We start from the raw sequence: 26,731 nt of genomic DNA on the forward strand, positions 1-26,731 counted from the left end.
CTGTACCTCTTTCCTGATGGTAGCAATGAGAACAAGTGATGGCCTTGGGTGATGGGTGTCCTTAATGATGGGTGCCACCTTTTTGAGGCATCACTCCTTGAAGGTGCCCTGGATACTATGGAGGCTAGTGCCCATGATGGAGCTGACTAAGTTTACAACTCTCTGCAGCTTACTTTGATCCTGTGCAGTAGCCCTCCCACCCTCCTCCCCCCCCCATACACTGCTGAATGGTCATTGACTTGTAATTTTCACCCAGTTTATCTCTGTTCATAAATACTATCTGAGCTGTATGATATTTCCATCACCCTCATTCCTTAGTAGTTTATATTTCCCTCCTGTGTCTTTGTTCATTTTAATTCATTGCACACCTTCCTTAGGCAGACAAGGCATGATTAACAAGCACATTAAAGTCTACGTATGCTGGAAATCCTATGTCTCTCTCTCTCTCTCTCTCTCTCTCTCACACACACACACACACACACGCAATGCTGGAGGAAGATGGCAGGTCAGGCAGCATCTGTAGAAATGAATAAACAGTCAAGATTTTGGGCAGTCTCTTCTTCAGGACTGAAGTGGAAGGAAGAAGATGCCAGAATAAAAAGGTAGAGGGTGGGGAGATGTGCAGGAGGCTAGCTGGAAGGTGATAGGTGAAACCAGGTGGGTAGGAAAGGTAAAGGGCTAGAGAAGAAGGAATCTGATAGAAGAGAATGGACCATAGGTGAAGGGGAAGGAGGAAGGGACCCAAGAGGAAGTGATAGGTAGGCAAGAAGAGGTAAAAGACCAGAGTTGGGAATAGAAGAAGAGGGGAGGGAAAGATTTTACCAGAAAAAAATCGATATTCATGCCATCAGGTTGGAGGCTGCTCAAGTGGAATTAAAAGCCTTCCCCATCCTTCCCTAGCTAATATCACTCCCAATTAGGTTAGTCAGTCTCTAGACGAACACAGATATTTCCTTAATTCTCTCCACAACCTGCACTTTCTGTGCAAATTTTGAAATAATGCTCCAGTTTGAGCTTTTCTGAGTTTTATTAAATAGTCCTCAACTGTAACTGTTCCTCACTCCTCAGGTTCTGCCTGACACAGAGTATTTTTGGCATTTCCTGTTTTTACTTACTACTTTACTTTATTGTCACCAAACAATTGATACTAGAGCGTACAATCATCGCAGCGATATTTGATTCTGCGATTCACGCTCCCTGAAGTATAAATCGAAGTAAATGTAATAAAAATTTAAATTATAAATCATAATTAGAAAATAGAAAAGGGAAGGTAAGGTAGTGCAAGTCAGGTCCAGATATTTGGAAGTTTCGGCCCAGATCCAGGTCAGGATCCGTTCAGCAGTCTTATCACAATTGGAAAGAAGCTGTTCGGAAATCTGGCCGTATGAATCTTCAAGCTCCTGAACCTTCTCTCGGAGGGAAGAGGGACAAAAAATGTGTTGGCTGGGTGGGTCATGTCCTTGATTATCCTGGCAGCACTGCTCCGACAGCGTGCGGTGTAAAGTGAGTCCAAGGATGGAAGATTGGTTTGTGTGATGTGCTGGGCCATGTTCACGAACTTCTGCAGCTTCTTCCAGTCTTGGACAGGACAACTTCCATACCAGGTTGTGATATACCCTAGAAGAATGCTTTCTATGGTGCATCTATAAAAATTAGTGAGGGTTTTAGGGGACAGGCCAAATTTCTTCAGCTTTCTCAGGAAGTAAAAGCGCTGGTGGGTCTTCTTGGCAGTGGACTCTGCTTGGTTAGACCAAGTTAAGTCATTTGTGATATTCACCCTGAGGAACTTAAAGCTTTTGACCTGTTCCACCTGCGCACCACCGCCGTAGATCGGGTCGTGCGGTCCACTACTCCTTCTGAAGTCAACAACCAATTCCTTTATCTTGCTGACGTTGAGGGATAGGTTATTGTCTTTGCACCTTGCCACCAGGTTCTTAATTTCCTCTCTGTACTCAGACTCATCATTACCCAAGAAACGGCCTACAATTGTGGTGTCATCAGCAAACTTATATATTGAATTCGATGGAAACTTGGCTACACAATCATGGGTTTACAGTGAGTACTGCAGGGGGCTGAGTACACAGCCTTGTGGGGCACCGGTGCTCAGAGTGATTGTAGAGGAGAGCTTGTCTCCTATTTTTACAGCCTGGGTTCTGTCGGTGAGGAAGTTGAAGATCCAGCTGCAGATTTGAGTGCTGAGACCCAGGTTCCGGAGCTTAGGTATCAATTTATTTGGAATGATGGGATATTTGGTTTTTATTTCGGATATTTAGCTCATGTATTTCATTTTGTTGCCTTTTGATATCTAGAACTACTATTTGGGTGTCTGGAGAACTGTTCTCCATACTCAGAACATGTTTTATAAATTTACCAGTCATCAGCTTCCAGTAAATCTGCAAAAGTGATATGTGCAAAGAATAGATTAATACCAGACAGTTCGGTATATCGCAGCAGTGTGCAGGAGGACCAATGTTAAAATCTGTTGAAATGTTACTTTATTTAATCAGAGAATGGGGAATGGGGAGATGTGAGAACTATAAAGGACATGTCACCTTATTGCCAGAGTGCTCAATGCCTATGAGAAAAAAGTGTTTCATTAATAATCTAAGCATAAGCTAATGGTACTAATGCCCATTCCTCTGGTATGTCTTGAAGAAATTCAATCATTGTAAGTAGCCTGAATTGCTAACACATTGTCCTTTCCAAATCAGAACATTTCTAGAATGACCACCTCAGCTTGGCTCAGACTTGAAAGCCACATTCAATGAGCATTGAGCGTTATGCTTTCAGAAACACCATGGGCGCCACGGTAGCGTAGCTGTTAGTACAGCGCTATTACCGCTGGGGGCGTTGGAGTTCGTAGTTCAATTGCAGCGCCGTCTATAAGGAGCCTCTGAATGTCCTCTCCGTGGAATGCTTGGATTTTCCCTGGGAGCTCCAATTTCCTCCTACAGTCTACAGATGTACCACGTAGATTAACTGGTCATTGTAGATTGTTCAGTGATTAGGTTAGGATTGATTGGGGTTGTCCGGAGATTGCTGGGGCGGTGTGACTCGAAGGGGTGCAAGGGCACACTCTGTGCTGTATCGCTAAATGATTTAATAAATGTCTCACTCCAGAGCCCTGTTTGTTCTGCAGAACTATCCAAAGGTGAGCTTTGAAATGACAAATTGTCTTGCAGTAAAGCCTGGGGCTAATAGAAGGCAACAGCTTGCTTTAAGCACGGCATCACTGAGTGACAAGTGGTGTATGGTTGTTCTGCCACTTTTGGTAATTAAACAAGCAATCTTCATTATTGGCTTTGGAGACGTTGTCAGATCATGCTTGATGCAGCCCACAGTTCACCCTCCATCCCTTCATCATCTTCCCAAATGAAGTGCACAGGTCCAGTAGCACTCATGGCCTCTCTTCTGTGAAGCGGACTATCGTCTCAGCCTCATATACTTCCACCCTGATGGCCTTTTCAAAGCTCAAATTAAATTCAAAATAAATTTATTACCAAAGTACATATACAGCCGGCCCTTCTTATCCATGAGTTCCGCATGCGCAGATTCAACCAACCGCGGATCAGGAAAACCCGGAAGTTCTCTCTCCAGCACTCGTTGTTTGAGCATTACAGACTTTTTTTTCTTGTCATTATTCACTGAACAATACAGTATAACAATTGCTTACATAGCATTTAAATTGTATTAGGTATTATAAGTAATCTGGAGATCATTTAAAGTATACGCGAGGATGTGCGTAGGCTACCGTGGATCGGGATTAAAAAACAAAGACAGGAGTTCTCTCTCCAGCACTGGTTGTTTGAGTATGTACAGACCTTTTTTTCTTGTCATTTTTCCCTAAACAATACAGTATAACAACTATTTACATAGCATTTACTTTGTATTAGGTATTATAAGTAAGTCAGAACAGGTACATACGGTATTATTTAGCGTCAGTTGGTCAAACGTTTGTCTTAGTATATAGTATATATTTTACCTTTTTATGCATATAAAACACCTAAGAAACATATGTATTTCAATAATTAAACCACTGCATTGCTTAGTAATAATTATAGCTTTCATGGGGGCAGGGCCTTTCACATGCTCCATATTGTAATGCCTGCACTGTTTTGTGCAATTTATGCAATCCTGGGTAGGTCTGAAGTCTAGTGTAGTTTTTGTGTTGTCTTACATGATTCAGTGGAGTTTTTGTATTGTTTCATGTAGCGCCATGGTCCTGAAAAACGCTGTCTCACTTTTACTGTGTACTGTACCAGCCGTTATGCTGGTACAGCAGGTCGAAATGACAATAAAAAGTAACTAGACTTTACCAACGAGGGTTCGATTCTCACTGCTGTCTCCCCATTACCACGTGGGTTTCCTCTGGGTGCTCCAGTTTTCTTCACGTTCCAAATACATACCACTAGGATTAGTAAATTGTGGGCTTGCTGTGTTAGGTCTGAAAAATGGTGACACTTGTGGGCTGTCCCCAGCACAATTCTCATTGAGTTGTTTGACACAAATGACGTATATTACTATATGTTTCGATGTACATGTGATTAATAAAGCAAAACTTCAATTCTCACTTTATCCTTTAAAATGGTTCCAATCCTTGACCGACTGTAGCCTAACGCTTTTCCAATGACCGATGGCGTTTCACCTCTTTCTGATCGCTTTATTATTTCCATTTTATTTTCAATCATGATCGTTTTCCGTCAATGGAACAGAAATGCTGCGGGCGGCGGGTCCTAAAGTCCACTGCACTGAGACAGATTAAATAAGGGACTTGAGCATCCGTGTTTTTTGGTATCTGCGGGGGTCCCAGAGCCAATCCCCCGCAGATAAGGAGGGCCGGGGAGCCAACTATATGTCACCACAAACTACCCTGAGATTTATTTCACTGCTGGCATTCACAGTAGATACAAAGAAACACAATAGAATCAGTGAAAACCTGCTCATAAACAAAGACAGGCAAACAAACAAGCAATGTGCTTAAGAACACCGACAGGAATTACAAAGCAAAATAATAATTGACAACACACTATCTTTGGAAGCTTGTGGACGCATTTTAGCTGTTCCTGATGATCAGAAACATTGATTACTTAATTATTAAAATTAGAAAAAGAGTTAAATAAATTTAGATAAGAACAGCTTTAAGTGCTGTAAGAATATTAAGATATATAAAATAAAACAATTACATTTCATGACTGACCTTTTCAAACAAGGTAACTTGGTAAATTCATTGAACTGCTGCATGCAGCTCTGGTGACTCAGCTTCAATCCTGACTTTGGGTGCAGTTGGTATAGAAGTTGCATGTTTTTCCTGTGCTTGCATGGGTGGCATGTGCTGCATTTCCTCCCATATCCCAAAGATATCCAGGCTGGCAGGTTAATTGGCCTCTGCAAATTGCTTTGAATGTCTACATAAATGGTAGAAACTAAGGAGGTGGAGGCAGGAAGGTTTGGTAGTGCTGTGGGGAGAATGAAATGCATGAGAATAGAGTTACTATGAAAATGAGTGTTTGATGGTCAACGTACATTTGGTGAGATGAAGGGCCTAATATAATAACATATATCACATGAATCTCCGACCCTAACTCCATGCAAACAAATGGGGCCATCTTATATATTCCCTACCATAATGGTGTAATGTTAAAGGTCCTGATGCAATGTGCATCTGAACCTCACCCCAGTGGACTATTTGGTGACCCATCAGAGGCTCTTTGTGGAATGGCCAGCAACAAAATGGACAGTTCTCTAAAAAATATGTACAGTTGTCTATTCAATAACAGTGATATTTTGTTACTGATAGTTGACGAGAAATAAGCAGAAAGACAATTCGGAACTGTTTTGTTCACTATGGTTTCACGCATTGAGCTTGGATATGCCAGAATGATTGGGAGTGAAATTGAAGCAATTCCACAACTTCAATGAGTTAAAAATATGAAGAATTTGAAGGCATCAACAATCATCTTGACTGTTACAATGAAAATGAAGCTTTGGATGATGTGGTTGCTGAATGTGTTCCGTTATCTGTACTAGGTGTCTGCACTGGTTTTGTTCATTTATGTCAATCAAAAGAACATGACAGCATACACTGGATGAATTGCTCTGTTGATAACTATGAAGAACTAATATACACTTTTATAGTACTATCATAGCCTTAGTAGTGCTCTAATTTGTTCTGTATGTCATGTAAATATATAATTTGTTACTTAGTTAAACAGGAGTTTGTCGTTTTTATACCTGTTTAACTCTTACCATGAAATTTCAGCTAATTGGGCCAAAATGTACTGATCCCGATGTGTTCCAAATTACTGGAATCCATTGTATATATAAAATAACTTTTATTTTTGCTCTGCATTAGTGCCACACAACAACAAATTTCATGATGCATATCAGCAATTAGTAAAACAGATTCTGATACATAATGACTGCATTCTGAGTGAAAATGTTGCCCCTCAGGTTCTTATTAAGCCTCTCCCATCTCAGTTTTCTCAAATTCTTGATTCTAGGAGAAACACTGACCATTCACCCTATATATACCCCTCATAATTTAAACACTTGTCTAAGATCACCCTTCATTCTTCAATGCTGTGTTGAAAAAAGTTCAACCCTGCTCCTCAAATCCAGGGAACATTTTTGTAGCTCTGCCTTAAATACACCCAGTGGCCTAGTCTCCATAGCTGCCTGTGGTAATAAATTCCACAAATTTACCACCCTCTGGCTAAAGCAATTTCTCCGCATCTGTTTTAAATGGACACCCTTCTATCGTGAGGCTGTGCCCTCTTGTCCTAGACTCACCCACCATGGGAAACATCCTTTCCACATCCACTCTGTCTATGCCTTTCAATATTCGAAAGGTTTCAGTGACATTCCCGCCCCTCATCTGTTTAAATTACAGCGAGTACAGACACAGAGTTATCAGACGTTCCTTGTATGATAACCCTTTCAGTCCTGGAATCATACTTGCAAAACTCCTCTGAACCCTCTCCAATGCCAGCTCATCTTTTCTTATTTTCAGGAGCCCAAAACTGTTCACAATACTCAAGGTGAGGCCTCACCAGTGCCTTATGAAGCTTCAGCATCACATCCCTGCTCTTGTATTCTAGACCTTTTAAAATGAATGCTAACATTGCATTTGCCTTTCTCACCACCGACTCAACCTGCAAGTTAACCTTGAGGGTGCTCTGCACAAGGACTCCCAAGTCCCTTTGCATCTCAGATTTAAGGATTTTCTCCCCATTTAGAAAATAGTCTGCACATTTATTTCTATGACCAAAGTTCATGACCATGCATTTTCCAACATTGTAATTCAAAAGTAAACACAGTATTCTAAAGTTGGCCTCACCAACACTTTGTGCAACTGCAACAGCGTATTCCAATTAGCCAGCCTGCCAGAGTCTTGTCTACCCATGACACCACTTCCAGGTAACCATTAACTTGTCCTCGTAGGTCCCCCTCTGTTCTAAAGCATTCCCAAAACTAATCTATTCATTGTGAAAATACTGCTCTCATTTGCTGTCCCAAAATGCTGCACTATTCCAATTCTTGCTTTCTATAAGCTAACCACTTTTCAGTCCATTCTAACACACTTCCCCCCCCCCCCATACTATAAGTTTTTAATTTTTGCACCATCCTTTTATGCGGCACCTTGCCAAATGCCATTGGAATTCTAACTACACCATGTCTACAGCTGTCAACTCTCCCTATTATAACCTCAAAAATTTGAGTAACTTTGTCAACTATGATTTACCTTTCATACAATCATCTTGACAACATTTAATTATATTTAGCTTTCCTAAATGATTAGCTATTTTCTTTAATATCATTCCAATAAAAGTCTTTGACCTCTACGTTCCTTCGTCCAGCTTTCTATTTTTTTTTTGAATAAGGGATTCACATTGAACATTTTCTAATCTTTTGGTACTCTGCCAGAGTTAAGCCAACTATATAAAAAAAATCAACCAATGAGTTCACAGTCTCTGCAGCCACTTCCTTTAAAGTTCTCGCTTACTAGCCTTCTGATTCTAGTTACTTCTCTGCCTCTTGCCACTGAATTCTCCTACACACTATCCCTTGGAATTTTTGTACATTATACCATGTTATTTAAGATTCTAGATTGTTTAATCTTATTCCAGTAAACAAGAAGAAAATAATTATTACTCTGAATCATGTGCATCAAATAAAAAACATTAAGATATAGAATATGATAGTAAAAAAAACACAATAAATACAAATACATAGGATGCCTTATATGCATAGATCAGTTATATGTACATAAAGTGCCACTAAGCTACAGGAGTGTCTGTACATAAGGTGACTGACAGGAAATGATAAATTAGTGGTGAGGGTATGTGGCAGGGTTGGTTAGTGGGTGCAGGTGTTGATCAGCTTTACTGCTTGGGGAAATAACTAATTTTGAGTCTGGTGGCCCTGATGTGAATGTTACGTAGCCTCCTTCCTGATGGGATTGGGACAAACACTCCGTGAGTAGGGTGGGTGGGATTCTTCATGAGGTACTGGCCCTTTTCTGGCACCTTTCTGTATATATTGTACGTACTTGACGGTGGGTCGGCTGGTACCAGTGATACATTGGGCAGTTTTGACTACCTGTTGTAGAGCCTACCTGTTTGCCACAGTGCACTTTCTGTACCATGCAGTGATGCAGTATATTAGGATTCTGTCCCCTGCACATATGTAGAGCATAATCTAGCTCTCTTCAGTCTTTTCAGAAAGTAGAGGCATTGGTGAGCTTTCCTGGTTATGCAGAATGTGTTCTGGGACCAAGAGAGTTTGTTGAGTGTCTAGTGTGGTAGGAGCACTTCATGATAATTGGTGCCAGTGTCACCAACAGCAATCATTTAGTTGTGAAGGTTTAGAGTTGTTTGGTACAGGGATGATGATGGCTGATTTGAAACGTGGTTGAAAGAAGTGTTGAATAGTGAATGGCTTGAGTTCTTAACTCTGATCCACAGATATCAAAGGTTCAAATGTTCATTTTGTTGTCAAAGTATACATGTACAGTCCAACTCTGATATTTGTCTTCTCCAGATAGCCATGAAATACAGAAAGACCAGGGTGATGATGAAAGAAAAGATATCTAATCTCCCCTTACTCACGGGGAAAAAAATAGTGGCAATAACAATCCCTGACCCCCTCACTCACAATATTAGTAAAAAAAATAGGAATATTAGCAATGTCTTCCATAGTGAAGACCAATGAAATAAAATAGTCATTGTAACTGCCGTTTCTTTGCTTGCTATTATTAAATCAGCAGCCTCCTTCTTTAGAGGCCCTGCCATTTTACCTTCTCTGTCTTCTTCCTATTATTTATCCATAAACCTTTGCTGCTGTTATGATAATACGAGTGAGACTTCTGTAAAAATTGATTTTCACCTTTGTTATGAGCTTTTCCGTTTTCTGATTCTGGATTGTAAAACCTTTCCGTATTTCTGGCCTATTAATACTTGCCATTTTTCACCCCTACATTTAAAATTAGCATTATCCTTTACTTTCTTCACAAACCATAGGTTTGTGTATCTCTTTCATGGGATCTCTCTTTTGATTGGAATAAATCAGAATCAAAATCAGAATCAGGTCTATTATCACCGGCATGTGACGTGGAATTTGTTAACATAGCAGCAGCAGTTCAATGCAATACATAATCTAGCAGAGAGAGAAAAAATAATAATAATAAATAAAACATAATAACTAAACAAGTAAATCAATTACATGTATTGAATAGATTTTTTTTAAGTGTAAAAACAGAAATACTGTATATTTTTTAAAAAGTGAGATAGTGTCCAAAGCTTCAATGTCCATTTAGGAATCAGATGGCAGAGGGGAAGAAGCTGTCCCTGAATTACTGAGTGTGTGCCTTCAGGTTTCTGTAGTTCCTACCTGATGGTAACAGTGAGAAAAGGGCATGCCCTGGGTGCTGGAGGTCCTTAATAATGGATGCTGCCTTTCTGAGACACCGCTCCCTAAAGCTGTCCTGGGTACTTTGTAGGCTGGTACCCAAGATGGAGCTGACTAGATTTACAACCTTATGCAGCTTCTGTTGGTCCTGAGCAGTAGCCCCTCCATACCAGACAGTGATGCAACGTGTCAGAATGCTCTCCAATGTACAACTATAGAAGTTTTTGAGTGTATTTGTTGACATGCCAAATCTCTTCAAACTCCTAATAAAGTATAGCCACTGCCTTGCCTTCTTTATGACTACATCAATCTGTTGCGGCCAGTTTAGATCCTCAGAGATCTTGACGCCCAGGAACTTGAAGTTGCTCACTCTCTCCACTTCTGATCCCTCTACGAGGATTGGTAAGTGCTCCTTTGTCTTACCCTTCCTGAATACTTGCGCAATAATATAAGCCAGTCATTTGAATATCTACAATTGTTTATGTACCGGTCTGTATTTTACCTTATTTACCCAGCCCACCTTAGACAACTCCTCCTTCATCCCATTTTAATTACCCTTATTTAAATTGAAGATGCTTACTATAGACATAATAGTATTCATCCTCAGAATGCATTTGAAATTCTATCACATCATGGTAGAATCTTTAACTGCAAGATCGCTTATTAATCCTTCCTCATTATATAAGACCAAATCTAAAATAACCTTTGTAGGATCAGCAAAGTTCTGCTTCGAAAAGTAATCTGGACACAATCCACAAATTATCCTGGTCAGTTTGCCTCGTCCAATAAATATATAGATTAAAATCTCCCATGATAATTCCAGTGTTCCTTAAACATGCCCTTTGCTATTTCCCTACTTATGCTTTGATTAATTAAGAGGGCACGTCTTAGAGGTTTATTGACTGCTATTCATAATTTTATCCCGAACTTTTTCCACATTATTATCTACTGCCTTTATATCATGACTGTGCATTACTTTGGTACCTTACGAGATTAACACCAACACACCTCCCCACTTCCCCTTTGGCCTGTTCATTTGGAATGATGTATAAGCTGGAATGTTAAGCACCCATTCTGCTCACCCAGCAACTACTTTTCTGTAATAGCTATTACTTACATAATTATTTATATGTTGTTATCTCTGCTAGCAACTCATCTTTCTTGTTGCAAATTGTATGGGCTTTCTAAAAAAGAACATTGAACTTACATTTTTTTAGTTATTTCTCTATTTTGCACATTTTCCTTTCCATCTTCCAGCCTGGCCTGTCACACACTGACTGTTGGTTTCCCCCTTAACTATCCTATAGCACTGGTCTTTCATTTCATTCTGTTTGATTAAAAATTCTGTTTTTTGGAACCCTCCCATGTCATACTTAGTTGAAATCCTTTATGAAATGCTCCGGGGCACTGGTTCAGCTTTCTGTTTTCAGGCAGGGCAGTCAGTCACAGAAATAGTTATAAAACATAGAGATAGGTTCTGCAGTTCATCGATTCCATGGAGACAGGCCTGCAGCTCATCAAATCCATAGAGACAGGCCCTGCAGCTCATCAAGTGCTTGCTGAATATCAAGCATACATTTACACTGATGCAATACTTAGCCTTTATTCTTCCTATATTATCATTAACTCCCCCCTAGATTCTACCATTCACCCACGCATAAGATGCAAGTTACAAAGACCAGTTAACCATTCAATCTGCATACACAACATTGATGTGAGAGGAGACTATAGCATCCAGACAAAATCCTTACTGTCACAGGGAGAACATGCAAACTCCACACAGACAGCACAGACAAAATTCAGCACTGAATGAAGATCGCTGGAGTTGTAAGGCAGCTGTACTATGAGCCACCAAAAGGTAAATGACCTATTAGTGGAGCAATGCAGAACTTGGATCAAATTTTGTTCAAACTGCTGGTTTTGATTACTTAAGAAACTGTGGAACTGGCACAGGATATGGAAAGATTATTGAGCAACACACAAACTGCTGGTGGAATTCAGCAAGCCAGGTAGCATCTATAGAGGGAGTAAACAGCTGTGATGAAGACTCTTGGCTGTAAACACCAATAGGTAGTCATGATGAAGAGTCTCATTGTAATAGGCTGGATTAATCAGACCCACCAATTCGAGAGTTGATAAGATGTGGTAATAAGTGTACAAGCACAACAAAGTAACCTAAGCCTAATTTATTATCATAAAATAGAAAGCACATAAAAATCATGCAGCATACTACATACATTGCCTATGAAAAGTATTTAACCCCCTTGGAAGTTTTCATGTTTTATTGTTTTACAACATTGAATCACAGTGGATGTAATTTTGTTTTTTGACGCTGATCAACAGAAAAAAAAACTCCATCATGTCAAACTGAAAACAGATCTCTACAAAGTGATTTAAGTTCAGTAAAAACATACAACACAAAGTAATTGGTTGCATAAGTATTCACCCCCTTCAAGTCAGTATTTAGTAGATACTAAATTTGGCAACAATTACAATGACTTGGAAATTTTCTTGAATTCATTTCCTGACTTGTGCTTTACAATAACCTTTTCATGGAGTTGCTTGGAGTGTTCTTTTGTTTTCATAGTTTAGTTTTTGCCAGGATACTGTCTCACTGACAGTTGGACCTTTTTGTATTTTACTACATCAATTGAAACATCTCGTCTGCACACAGGTGAGCTCCATTGAACTAATTATTTGACTTCTAAAACCAATTGATAGCACCAATGATGATTTGCTGTGTCATATTAAAGAGGGGTAAATACCTAGGCAATCTTTTTTTCTGTTTTATATTTGTAATTAATTTAGATCACTTTGTAGAGATCTGTTTTCACTTTGACACAAAGGAGTCTTTTTTCTGTTGATTACTGTCAAAAAAGCCAAATTAAGTACACTCTGATTCAATGTTGTAAAGCAATAAAACATGAAAACCTCCAAGGGTGGTGAAGACTGTTTATAGGCTCTGTAGCAAGTCACAAAGATTTTAGGGCTCATGATTCTTCGTCACCACTTGATTGTTGTTGTTTTTGGGGGCGCTCTGAATTAGACTCACTCATGAAACCATCCCTTGGTCACAGGCACTGATTATGATCCCTGAGCGATGTCCAACAAAGTATGGAAAGGCAGCCCAATATACAGTGGTGCTAGAAAGTTTCTGATCCCTATAGAATTTTCTCTATTTTTGCATAAATATGACCTAAACTGTGATCAGATCTTCATGTAAGCCATAAAACTAGAAAATGTACTTATTTATGGAGAAAAATGATCCAATATGGCATGTTTTTGTTGGGAAAACTATGTGAACCTCTAGGATAATGTCTTCTACAAATTCTTTTTGGAGTCAGGTCTTCTAATCAATGAGATGAGATTGGAGGTGTGGGTTGTAGCGGTGCCCTGCCTAGAAAAAAGACACACAGTCAGGTGACTGACAGAGCCTTCTCTTCTCAAGAAAGTTCTGTCTATGTGCACCATGTCTTAGTCAAAGCAACTTTCAGGGAGCCATAGAAGAAAAATTGTAGAGATGCATGAAGCTGGAAAAGACTACAAAAGCATTTCTAATGATCTGAGTTTTTATCAGTCTGCCATAGGAGAAATTGTCTATAAATGGAGGAAACTCATTCCTGTTGCTACTCTCCCTAGGAGTGGGCATCCTGCAAAGATATCACCAAGACCACAATGAGAAATGCTGAAGGACAAGAAAAACAATCCAAGGGTAACAGCAAAAGAACTGCAGAAATCTCTAAACTTGCTAAAGTCCCTGTTCATGTGTCCACTATAAGAAAAACACTGAGCAAAAATGGTGTTCATGGAAGGACACCACAGAGGAAATCTGCTCTCCAAAACAACACATTGCCACGGGTCTCAAGTTTGCAAAAGACCCACCAGGATGTTCTAAAACACTTCTGGGACAATGTTCTGTGGACAGATGAGACAAAAGTTGAACTTACTGGCAAAAATGCACATTGTTTGGAGGAAAAACACCACTTCACACCAACACAAAAACATCATCACAACTGTGAAGCATGGTGGAAGGATCATCATAGTTTGGGGCTGCTTTGCTGCCTCAAGGCCTGGACAGCTTGTAATCGTTAAGGGAACAATGAATTCTAATTGTATCAAGACATTTTAGAGGAGAATGTCAGGGTAGCAGTCCATCACCTGAAGCTTAATAGAAGTTGGATAATGCAAGAAGACAATGATCTAAAAGACAAGAGTAATGCAACAACAGAATGGTTTAAAAAGAAGAAAATTTGTGTTTTGTAATGGCTGAGTTAAAGTCTTGACCATAATACTATAGAAATGTTGTGGAAGGGCCTGAAGCAAGCCATTCATGCAGGGAAGCCGACCAACGTCTCAGAGTTGAAGCAGTTTTATACAGAGGAATGGACTAAAATTCTTCCAAGCCAATGTGCAGGACTGATCAACAGTTACCAGAAATGTTTGGTTGAACTCAGTTACATCAGTTACTGAAAGCAAAGGTTCACATACTTTTTCCAACAAAGACATGTAAAGTTGGATTATTTTTCTCAATAATTAAGTGAACAAGTATAATGATCTTGCCTTATTTATTAAATTGTGTTCTCTTCATCTAGTGTTAGGACCTACACGAAGATCTGATCATATTTTAGATCATATTTATGCAGAAATTGAGAAATTCTACAGGTTCACATATTTTCTAGCACCATTGTGTTAAGAAGCTTCACAAGGCAGAGATACTAGAAACAGATGAACTCTGATCTTATGTCTCAACGCAACCTGCCCTTTTTCAAACACATTCTATGTCCATTAACACATAGTTCAGCATACCCACATAAATCAATTAGACATTTTAATGGTCACACTTCATCTTCAGCCATTTGTCCACTAATGTTTTGGACGCAGCATCCCTTTGGACTTACAAAAGCATTAAGGTTTACACACATAAATAATAAACTCGAATGCAGACACTAAGGCAGAATCCATCAACCTAGCTCTCAAAGTGACCAACAGACAGTTCGTTATTAACAGACATCCTTGTGTTAAGTCTACCTGAGACTAAGAAAGAAACCAGCTACTGTACTATAAAAAAAACATTCTACAGACATTAACAGACCTACAGTGTTTAGCTTATGCAAATATTTCCTGCTAACAGACATAAGGACCCCACATGCTGAGTTCAGAAAAAAAATTGTCATTTGACCTTCCAGCCATTCATTCAATGTTTTACAAAATCTGATATGACACACTCATTCCAAAATGTCAGCTAGTTATTCCCCTGCATAGATGCTGCCTGACTAGATGCACCAGGACAGAAGGAGGAGGAGGAATAACAGACATAAGAAGTTTATGTGACAGTTAGATAAAACTTACAAGATTATGTTTTCATCAGTAAAAACAGGATTCAGCACTCCATACGAGCATATGCAATTCTGATAAGTACACACCACTAAATTTAAATGGGAGCACAGCCCAGAAAAATGAAGAAATTATCACTATAGAAGAAAAAGTTCACCAATGGAGGAGCATAATTCTTCATGGAAGACATCTCTGCAATCTGACCAGACTAGATGTTGGCAATGAAGCGTTGAACACCTGGTTCAGAGTGGGAGACAGATGGACAGACTTTTGGCAGGATCAGATGGTTAACACAAAACATTATCGAAAGCACTTCATAAAAGACCAGCAAATTCAAGATGATAAATGCAGAAAATGCCAAGAGAAATCAGAAACAATCCAACTCATTACAGGATCCTACATCAGTTTTACTCAATCTGATTGCTTTCAGAGACATAATCAAGTAGCAAACATCATTCACCAAAATCATGCTTTAAGATACAAACTGATAAAATACAGCATATCTTACTATAAATACAAGTTTGATCCAGTTTTGGAGTCAGAGAGCATGGCCTGGATGTTGGGGCACTCTCCAACACAAACACTTGCATCCACCAATCCAGATACAAAGCTTGTGGATGAACACAACTTGCATTTGAGGAAAAATTCTGCCAATGACTGGAACTGTGATGCCAGAAAAGAAGCTACAGTAGTTTACCCGGGGAGGTTCACTTTGCCAAACTGACTCATTGGATCTAGGATATTTCGGGTCATAAGCCCTTAGCCAACTTTATGAAAAATTAAATTATATAGATGTGTATTATCTAAACCTGTTCATGTCTGGTGGGTTAGCCTTTCATTTGAGGAGTTCTATCTTCGGATGAAGAAAGCAATAAGAATGTGAATGAAAGTTACAGTATTCTTTTGCAATACTCTGACAGTCGGTGTATAGTTTATTTCCGTAAACTCCAAATGAACAAAACATTACAATAAAGCTGACTGAGAAACAAAGATAACATATCAGTAATTAATGGTAATAAAATGTAATTGCCCTTAAAATGAGCTGGTCGAAACAATTACAGCAGGTCAAATGAGACCAATATAATTTCCATATTGATTTCGGCAAGTATGTCCAAAGCAATGTATAAAAGGAAGGATTACTGCATTCTGAAGATTAGCTTTACTCAGTATGAAGAGCTTTAATCACATTGATACTGGGCTGCAGGGGAAATATTGGGATGAACGGACATGAAAGTGTTTCCAGTTGCATCAAAGCAGAATGAATCCAATCAAATGAATGGGATGTCTTATAGTGTTTCCATGCCTGGTTTTAAACTTATACTCCATCTAGAATGCATAATGGGACACACCGATGTCCTTTCACTGTTGGCATGGGCTTAAGATATGGAACATGTCAGTGAAATGAGATTGGATATCCATACTAGCTGCAACACATCAAGTAAAATAAAATTATATTCTGGTTCTTTGCCACCACTAATGTTTGGTACAAAGCAAACCTAATGGTTTAACACTGAATTGGTAATCTCACACTGCCTCTCTGAAAGTATTGCTAAGGGCAATTACTGGTGATGGTGAAATCATTAAGTATAAAAGTGTTGTCATTCCCAGAATTAGCTGTTGGAGCTTTCAATTTTTTTCTTCGTTTATCTATTCTACATTTGTCGATTGAAATTTAGTCTCTGCTGCTTGTTTGTTCAATGTACTGGTTCCTTTCTGATTGGGAAATGCAGAATCTTTTGTCCTTTTAAAGGACTTAAAGCATATTTCATATGCTGATTATGATCATTAAATATGATAAATATATTTTACTCATTCATAATACCTTAACAAATCTTGATCACTTTCTCTCTGTCTCTCCAACGCACACTCGCTCTCTCATATACAGCACACTGTCACCTCTAATGTGAATACACAGACACTTCCATTTACGCATCCATGTGAAATTTGTCTACTGTTGATGATAATAAAGAAATAAAATTATCAGATTAGTTGGAGAGTTTCAGGAGTGAAAGAGCAGCTTTTCGTATTACTAATTCTCACAGTTATCTTGACTATACCTCTTCCCACCTGTGTCCTGTAAAAATGCTATTCCCTTTTCTCAGTTCCTTTGTCTCCACTGCATCTATTCCCAGGATGTGGCTTTCCATTCCAGGACATCCTTCCTCAAAGAACTGGGTTTCCCTTCCATCATCAATGATGCTGCCCTCACCCACATCTCCATTTTCCAGACATCCACTCTCATCCCATCTTCCCGGTGCCTTAGCACCAACAGAGTTCCAGTTGTCCTTGGTACCACTACATGAGTTTCCACATCCAACACCTCATTCTCCACAACTTCCACCATCTCTAAAGGAATCATAGCACCCACCATATCTTTGCATCCCCACCCCCCCCCCCCATCTCCCTCTGCTTTCCGCAGGGATCACTGCCTTTGTGATTCCTTTGTCCATTTGTCCTTCTCCACTAATATCCCTCCTGGTACTTATCACTGCAAGTGACCGAAGTGCTACACCTGCACATTCACCTTCTCCCCTCATCTCCATTCAGAGCCCCGAACAGCCCTTTCAATTGAGGCAACACTTCACCTGCGAATCTACTGGGGTCGTCTATTGTGTCCGGTGCTCCCGATGTAGTCTCCTCTTCATTGGTAAGAACGGTCATAAATTGGGGGACTACTTTGTCGGGCAACTCTGCTCTGTCCACCAAAAGTGGACCGTCCTGGTGGGCAAACATTTTAATCTCAATTTTCATTCCTATTCTGACATGTCAGTCCATGGTCTCCTCTTGTACAAGATAAGGCCACCCTCAGGGTGGAGGAGCAACGCCTTATACTCTGTCTCAGTAACCTCCAACCTGATGACATGAACATTCATTCTCTTCTTCCTGTAAAAAAAATTCCCTCCCCCCCCCCTTTTTCTCTTCCCCACTCTCGACTTTTACCTCTTCTTTACCTCATTTAACTCTGCCTATCACATCTCCCTGGGTACCTTCCTCCTTCCATTCTGCTATGGTCCATTCTCTGGATCCTTCCTCTCTCGCCCTTAATCTTACCCACCCGTCTGGCTTCACCTATCACCTTCCAGCTGTCCTCCTTACCCTCCCCCCAGCTTTTTATTCTGTCATCTTCCCGCTTCCTTTCCAGTCCTGAAGGAGGGTGTTGGCCCGAAACGTTTACAGTTTGATCACTTCCATACTTGCTGCCTGACCTGCTTGCTGCATTCCTCCAGCATTTTGTGTGTGTTGCTTTAGATTGCCAGCATCTGCAGAATTTTGGTGTTTAGTGTAAACAATCAGAATCAGGTTTATAATCACCAGCATGTGTTGTGAAATTTGTTAACTTAGCAGCAGCAATTCAATGCAATACATGATGATATAAAAAGAAAAAAAATCAATTATGGTAAATAAATATGTATGTATGTTGAATAGATTAAAATAATGCAAAAACAGATATAATATATATTAAAAAAGTGAGGTAGTAGTACTATTAACCCACAAACCTCGTGTCTCAAGTTCAATTCTGATTTCACTACTGAAACGTGGAGTTTGCACATTCTCCTGGTGACAGTATAGATTCTCCTGGTGATTCACTTTCCTCCGACATCTCAAACACATGCATGTTGGTAATTTATCAGGCCACAGTAGATGTCTCATGGTGTAAGTGGACTGATAGGATATTGGGAGAGTCGACAGGAATTTAAGGGAAGCAGTCTTTGGGAAAAATGAACAAGAAATGAGATTGCTCTATGAGTATCCAGGGAATTGATGCACCAAATGTCACAGGGAATATAGAATATGGATACATCAGCTGGCAATCATCTGCTAGTTATTACGTTCATTATGTGCCGTTGTCATATGACATGGGCAATCATGGTTTGAGGTCTTTGATTAATAGAGGGAAGTTTGAATAAGAGAGTGAGGAGCGAGAGTGCTCTCTAACCATATTGATGTAAGTAAAAAGAAATGGATTAATGAAGGCAATTGGAGAGGCTGGATTTTCAGGTGGTCTTTAAGTTCGCACATAAGAGATTATTTCCAAAATTAAAGTGTGTGGAATTGGGAGTAAGATACATGCATTAATTGAAAGTTAGTTGCTAAGGGGAAGACTGGGATTAGGAAATAAATTGGATATTTTGTCTATCAGGCAGTGACTAGTGAGGTATCATGGAGACAAATGAATGGGCCCCAACTATTCCCTAAGTCATCATCATCGTTATGTAGTGTGTTGTATCACATATGCGATCATGGTCTTATCCATGGCCATGATTGTTTGTGGCAAATTTTTCTACAGAAGTGGTTTGCCGTTGCCTTCTTCCAGGCATTGTCTTTACAAGGTGGGTGTCCCCAGCTATTATCAATACTCTTCAGAGATTGTCTGCCTGGTGTCAATGGTCGCATAATTAGGAATAGTGATCATAGGATGATCCACCACCTGCTCCCATGGCTTAACATGACCTTGATCAGGAGCGGGGGTGGGGTGGGGGTGGAGGTGTTGGATAAGCAGGTGCTACACCTTGCCCAAGGGCGACCTGCAGGCTTCTGGATAGAAGGAGCACCTTACACCTCCTTATGTCCACCTGTCACCCAATTATTGAATTACTTGTTAATTAATTTGTGACATCAGATGTTAAACTACAGGTAAGCTGTGATCTAACTAGACAGTGTAACAGTGAAAGGTTGAACAAGTTAGGTCTTTATTCTTTGGAGCGTAGAAGGTTGAGGGGGGACTTGATAGAGGTATTTAAAATTATGAGGGGGATAGAGTTGACATGGATAGGCTTTTTCCATTGAGAGTAGGGGAGATCCAAACAAGAGGAAATGAGTTGAAAGTTAAGGGGCAAAAGTTTAGACATAACACGAGGGGGAACTTCTTTACTCAGAGAGTGGTAGCTGTGTGGAACGAGAAGTGGTAGAGGCAGGTTCGATATTGTCATTTTTTTAAAAATTGGATAGGTATATGGAAAGGAAAGGAATGGAGGGTTATGGGCTGAGTGCAGGTCGGTGGGACTAGGTGACAGTAAGCGTTGGGCATCGACTAGAAGGGCTGAGATGGCCTGTTTCCGTGCTGTAATTGTTATATTTATTATATAAAAGAATCAGCCAGCTAAGCAGCCTTCTGCTCCGACATACCTAAAAGGAACATAATTGCGAAACCAAGCATTCTTTCCTCACAAAACCCTCCTTTCTCTGAAAATGGCAGAAGCCGATGAATCTTCAAATATTCAAGCATTTTGAAATCAGACACTCTGAGTGTTGTTTCTGTCTCATCTTGACAGTGGGCAAATGCCTATTTTGAATCTTCCATCAACTGACTTGTTCTCTTTTACGGGAGATAGAGGTGTTGTCAGTTTTGAGTACAGCAGCCCTTCAAGTGTAGGTGATGAAGGTCGATACTGATACTAGTGGCATCAGATCTTAGCTATCTCCCAATCTCCCCTGAACCTCCTCTATTCAGTGTAAAGCAGCACTGGATATAATGACTAACCTGGAATAATATCAAGCTAATCCCTTGTCTGAGTTGGCAATTTAACCTGGAGGATATTGGTTAGAAAATCATCATGAATTTAAACAACACCTCCCGGGTTGCTATGGTAACTTGGTCGCTGGCTGATTACCTGCTGAGCAAACATTAATTTTTAACTTTTTTTCAATTCAAGCATTTTCTCTTTTGTTTTCACCTTTACATCAGTAAAAATTCCTTTTAGCTTTTAGGTGTGTTGTAGGTTAACTCAGTCCAGAGACAGCAGAAGGAGATGTTGTCAGATGCAGTTGTCATAGTAATGGGGTTAGAGTTTGTTGTGAACCGTTGATCAAAATGCTGTAACATTATAGAATCTCAGAGCTCTGAGATAAAAAAAAACCTTTCATCTTTCATACTTATACCAGTTCAATCACTTGATTGCATCTGGGGTCATGTAAATGTCAGACATGATAAGCATGGTAGATATGAACGCTGAACCCATAACACTACCTCACTACTTATTTTGCACTGATCATTTAATTTAACTATTTAATAAACAGTACTATGCAAAAATCTTAGGCGCATATATATAGCTAGGGTGCCTAAGACTTTTGTTCCATACTGTACTGATTTTATGTATTGCACTGTACTACTACAGCTAAAAAAAAACAATTTTCATGACCTATCTGAGTGATGACAAACCTCATTCTGCTACAGGTCTCTTTTGTGGACTGAGTGTGGGAAAGGGGCAGGGGGACAGGAATCATAGTTGGGAAAAGGGGAAGGGAGAGGAGAGGAAGCAGAAAGCACCAGAGAGGACATTCTGTAAGGTTCAATAAACCAGTTATTTGGAATCAAATGACCTTGGCTGGTGTCACAGGGCTGGGTGTGTCTGCACCCATACCAGCCCCTGCTCCAGCACTCCTGTGCTGCCACTTGTCGCACGCCCCTCCTGCAATGCTTCACCCTCGCCTGACCAAGCCTGCGCTGCTCCCTCTTACTATTGTTATGATACCAGCCCCCTCCTTTGTGAGAATTGCAAGAGCCCTAGAAAAGGGGGGTCAATGACCCAAAAGAGAGAGAGAGAGACAGGCTGAATGGACACAGGAAATGGAAAGACATTCCACTGGGACAAAAGCTGGTGACTGTGGCATTGTTCTCAGGAGACACCTGGGAACTGCAGACGTGCCAACTCGCAGGGACATTGTAAAGCCCTCGGGCAAAGTGGGCTGGTTGAGAGAGAGATTGCATCACCTGCAACCTGATTGACACCTGAGATCCCGTGAGGCAGTATAAAGAAGGGTCTGAAAGAGGACGACCCTCAGACGCACCAAGGAGACACCAAGAAGCACGATAACGCTTCCCGTGGGAACGGGAAGCCATTTTGAAATAAGCCACGTGCGTTAAATTCCGAATGCGGGGTTTGTGGCTGGAACCAACGGAAGATCGCTTTTAACTAACAACGGGGAAGATCGCTCCCCTGATTCCACGGATGTTTTTGGGCAAGTTTTTCCGTTTTATCTCTCTCTCTCTCCAACACGTGAAACCAAAAGGGAAAAGCCTGCAGACTTCAGAGTGACTCTTTATATTTCCAATTGGACTCAGTATTATACCCTAGACAACGAAAGAGCTTATTTCTGATTGATTATGGTTACACCGGTGTTTTAGATTGAGTTTTGACGATTTGAATGTTTGTATTAACCTTAATTTTTGTGCCCCTTTATTAATAAAACTTTTGAAAATAGTACCATTGGACTTCAACTGACATAACACTATTGACGGTGAGATGTGGATGTGGCGAGGACCTACAAATACCTGTGGGTGCACCTGGATGACAGACCTGAGTGGGGCACCATCACAGATACTGTATACAAGAAAAGCCAGTTTCACCTCACTTCCTGAGGAGACTGAAGTCCTTTGGAGCATGCAGGACTCTCCTCCACATGTTCTACCAGTCTGTTGTCACCAGTACAGTCTTCTATGCAGTGATGTGCTGGGGAAATGGCATCTTTACCGGTGATGTCAACAGGCTCAATAAACTGGGCATACTGGAGGTTGTGTTAGAACAAATGACCCTCTGGAAAATCCTGGCAATTCTGGACAATGTTTCTCACCCCCTGCGTGCCACCTTGGCTGAACAGAGGAGCACTTTCAGTAATAGACAAAGATAACTGTGCTGCTTCAAAGAGGGCTATATGAGGACATTCTTACCCTCAACCATTAGGCTCTATAATGAGTCAACCTACAGCTGGGGAAGTGAAACACAAAAATACAACTGCAGATGCTGTGGATCAAAGAATATGTACACAATGCTGGAAGAACTCAGCAGGTCAGGCAGCATCCGTGAGAAAAGAGTAGCCAACATTTCGGGCCGAGACCCTTCATCAGGAAACTATTCCTCATGGAAACCATTCCTACTCTTTTCTCACGGATGCTGTCTGACCTGCTGAGTTCTTCCAGTGTTGTGTACGTATTCTATAGCTGGGGAAGTGATCTTGTAATCTTTGGCTTGTAAATTTTATATATTTTATTTTTAAGGTAACTTATTTTTATTCTTTCGTACTTTTCTTCTAATACTTGTATATCTGTGCACTTGTAATGCCACTGTGACACTGTCATTTCCTTTGGGATCAGTATTTGTCTATCTATCTCCAACATCCATTACTCCTGCCAGATGCACAAACACGCTCTCCACTCCTCTTACTGTAATTCTCCGTTTTTATTATTATGTTTTGCAGTCCACTGCTTCTGCAAAGACAACACATTTCTTGAGATATGCCTGTGATATTAAACCTGATTCTGATTCTGATTCCTTCCCTAAAAGACACTAAGATAGGTTTTTGCTCACCATTGCTGATAACTAGCATTAATTACAGTTTTATAAGAACTTTTGAAGTCGTCAGTTCCCATAGTGGAATTCAAACCCAGGTTTCCCCAAAAGCAAATCCTGTCTTCTGAATACTAGTCCACTAGTGACCACCATGTTCATCACCTGTCCTACACCCTATTAGCGAATGATATATCAAAGAAAATTATTGACCAACCTGTGCATAAATCTACTCCTATATCTCTACCCATTGACATTTTGCTCTTTGATTAAAGATTTTTGCAATGTTTTTCAAATCAATTTCTCAGTGGATGTAGAGGTCTTGAATACACAGCTTATTTCTAACTTCTGATCTTGTATACCAAGTCATCCTTTTGTTGTCTTCTAAGTGTGACTCTTAGGAATGGTGCGTCAAAATGGTAGAATGTCTGGGTGTAACTGTGCCTGCATCTGTCCATGAAAGCAGTGTTAGAAATGAAAATGGTGCTGTCCTTGTGGAGTATCAGCCCATCTTCACATCCAGCACACTCTCTATCACTTATTTATTTGTGTGGCTCCGCAATTATACTGAACGGGGGAGATCTCAAGCAGATCTGGCCAACTGATAATCCATGAGATTTTGTTGAACATCAGCAACAGCACGATTTTACATTGCTGCGGTGTGTAACCTCATAGCTTAGAAAGCATCTAACCAATTGTCCTTGTCATTCAATGACACCACCATCGTCCACTCCTCCCATCTATATTCCAAAGGCCACCATTGACTAGAAACTTAACTGGGCTAGCACTTGTCTACAAGAGCAGGCCAGAAACCTGATGTCTTGTGACGAGTGACTCACAAGTTGATCCAAATTCTTTCCAACATCCACAAAGCAAGGGTCAGGTGCATTATGGAATACATTTAGCATACTTGGATGAGTGCAGGCAAGTGGAAAGTGTTCCATTCTCAGGAAGCTTGACATCGGACAGAACAAAGGCCTCAATTTGATTGGCCTCCTGCAGCTACCCTGACTGTCCCTTCCCACTAATATCGTTTGACTGTACAGTGTGGTTGCTCACTTTAGCTGTTCTGATATCACCTCCCAAACCGCAACCTCTGCTATCAAGTGTGAGGACAGCAGATGTATGAAAACACCACAACAAGTCTTTCATATTACAGATTTTAAATTGTGGAACTCCTCCCACAGCAGCACTGTGAGGTCACCTTCGCCATAATGCATGCAACGGTTCAAGAAGCTCCCTGATAGGCAAATGGGGATAGGTAATAAATGCCAGCCTTGCTATCAAGCCCATATTTTTAAAATTAATTGAAGAAAAAGCTTGGATTTTATGGTTGTAATTGTGAAAATATCCACTGTATTGGTATTGTGAAGCTAATGTCATTTTTTGCATTAGCAGTGGTGTACCTAAAAGTGTAGGTTCAGAGTCTGGAACACCTGAATCCTTACCAGGTTGCACTGTTTGACTTCTTCTGGAAATCTGTAAATAGATTTTACTATTCTACAAACCACTTTTTTGCAGTCGACCCTGTAAAACTGCACAATGGGTAACTAAATTTTGAACAGCTTGTACAACAGGATAAATGCCGTCCGTCTTTCTGACCTTGGTAAAGGCAATCGTCTGAAATTCTGTCACGCAGAAGATTTCATTGCTAAAATAAACCAAAATTATTTGCTAACTTGGTTTCTTAGAAGTTAAGTTAACTTTTGACAAGCCAGTATTTGTAAGATGGAATCACTATTTTTACCTTTGTGCAAAATAAATATTTTAAATGATTTGTGTTTAAAATATTTAAATCCAGCCAGGTTTTTTCCCACTAAGGTTGGTGTCTCAAAAATCTTCAACATGTTCAGCCTATAAATGCAATAATTGTTATTGAATTTTGAACAACTGTAACACTAGAGTAAAATTACATTAGCAAATTTTGGCATTTCCATGCTACAGCTATCACTGGCTCTTCAAAAGTCAGTTGAGAAGGTCATGTTTTCATCATTCAGCCTAAAGAGAAGGAGCGTATTTGCTGAGGTTATTTTGACCTTTCTAATGTTGTTATTGCAGAGAGTTTGCACGATGGAAGGTGAGAAATACTGCAGTCGAGAGGAGGGACCTAATCCGGAATCCTATCCCACTGATGCCTGAATTCCAAAGAAGCATTCGTTTGCTTGGAAGAAGGCCTTCAACCCAGCAAGTGATTGACACCATTATCCGAAAGTACGGAACACATGTCCTGTCATCTGCAGTCCTTGGAGGTGAGCTGATACAGTTACTTACATTGCCTTTTGAGTGTTCTTTCATGAAGGAGCACGGTGGCCTAGAAATTAAATCAACTGGAGATGTTTACTTCAGCCACATGTAAGTGTAAATGTACTTAATAGTGTGCAAAACACAGTGACGTTCATTTCCAGGTTGCTTTGCAACACTTTAAAATTCAGCTGACCACTTCATGGCTTCTGTCCCACTTGCACATCTGTCATTATTCACACCCCAGGTTTGCATCCTGTTACTTAATTCCAGATGATACAGGAGGAACGAGGCTCGCCCATTTCAGGCTCTTGGGAAAAACAGCCTTTGTAACAGATTGGGATTGTGAGCCCACAAAGAAATTCTCATACTGAGCTTATCCCTTGAGGTGCCTTCACAGCAAGACTGAGCTAACCTTTCTCTGTGGTCCAATGAGATACCCAACACTTCATCATTCACCAGTCTTCCCAAGCTATTTGATCTCTCAAATATCTCATTAGTTTAAGCCTCTATCCAATGGGTCCCTTGAGGTGTTCTGAGTTTGTACGTTCTCCCTGTGACTGTGTGGGTTTCCTCTCAAAGACGTTCTAGTTGGTAGATTAATTTCTCATTGTAAATTATCCCATGATTAGGATTAAATTGGGGGATTGCTGGCCAGTGTGGCTTGAAGGGCTTTTTCCACGCTGTATCTCAATCATCCAAGGAGACACCAAACCTATGTTACCTGACTGTTTGACCTTCTGATTGTCTGCTTAACCCAGGTCCCGGTCCATAGGGGCTTTGAAGTAAATAACACAACTCCTGAAGCCCTAAAAAATAACTTTTCTGGTTGCTTACCTGATTGCTAATCTAATGCCAGGCATTGATTGTGCCTTTGGCCACTGGCCCATGAAGATTTTATGTTAAAGGGGCAGCATTATTGTCCAGGCTAAAAAATGAAAACTGTAAACTGGAGCTTGTGAACT

At 40.3% G+C, this 26,731-nt stretch overlaps 1 protein-coding gene across 3 annotated transcripts in view; it reads left to right on the forward strand.

Annotated features, from left to right (window-relative positions):
• brinp1 (bone morphogenetic protein/retinoic acid inducible neural-specific 1) overlaps nt 1–26,731 on the forward strand; it is a 403,545-nt gene that overhangs the window by 240,218 nt on the left and 136,596 nt on the right. For all 3 annotated transcript variants that reach the window (XM_073052225.1, XM_073052228.1, XM_073052227.1), the window contains one exon: nt 25,584–25,774. In XM_073052225.1, coding sequence (XP_072908326.1) covers nt 25,584–25,774 — 191 coding nt within the window. The remainder of the gene's footprint in view (nt 1–25,583; nt 25,775–26,731) is intronic.

Source organism: Hemitrygon akajei, chromosome 7, assembly GCF_048418815.1.
Source record: "Hemitrygon akajei chromosome 7, sHemAka1.3, whole genome shotgun sequence".
NCBI lineage: Eukaryota > Metazoa > Chordata > Chondrichthyes > Myliobatiformes > Dasyatidae > Hemitrygon > Hemitrygon akajei.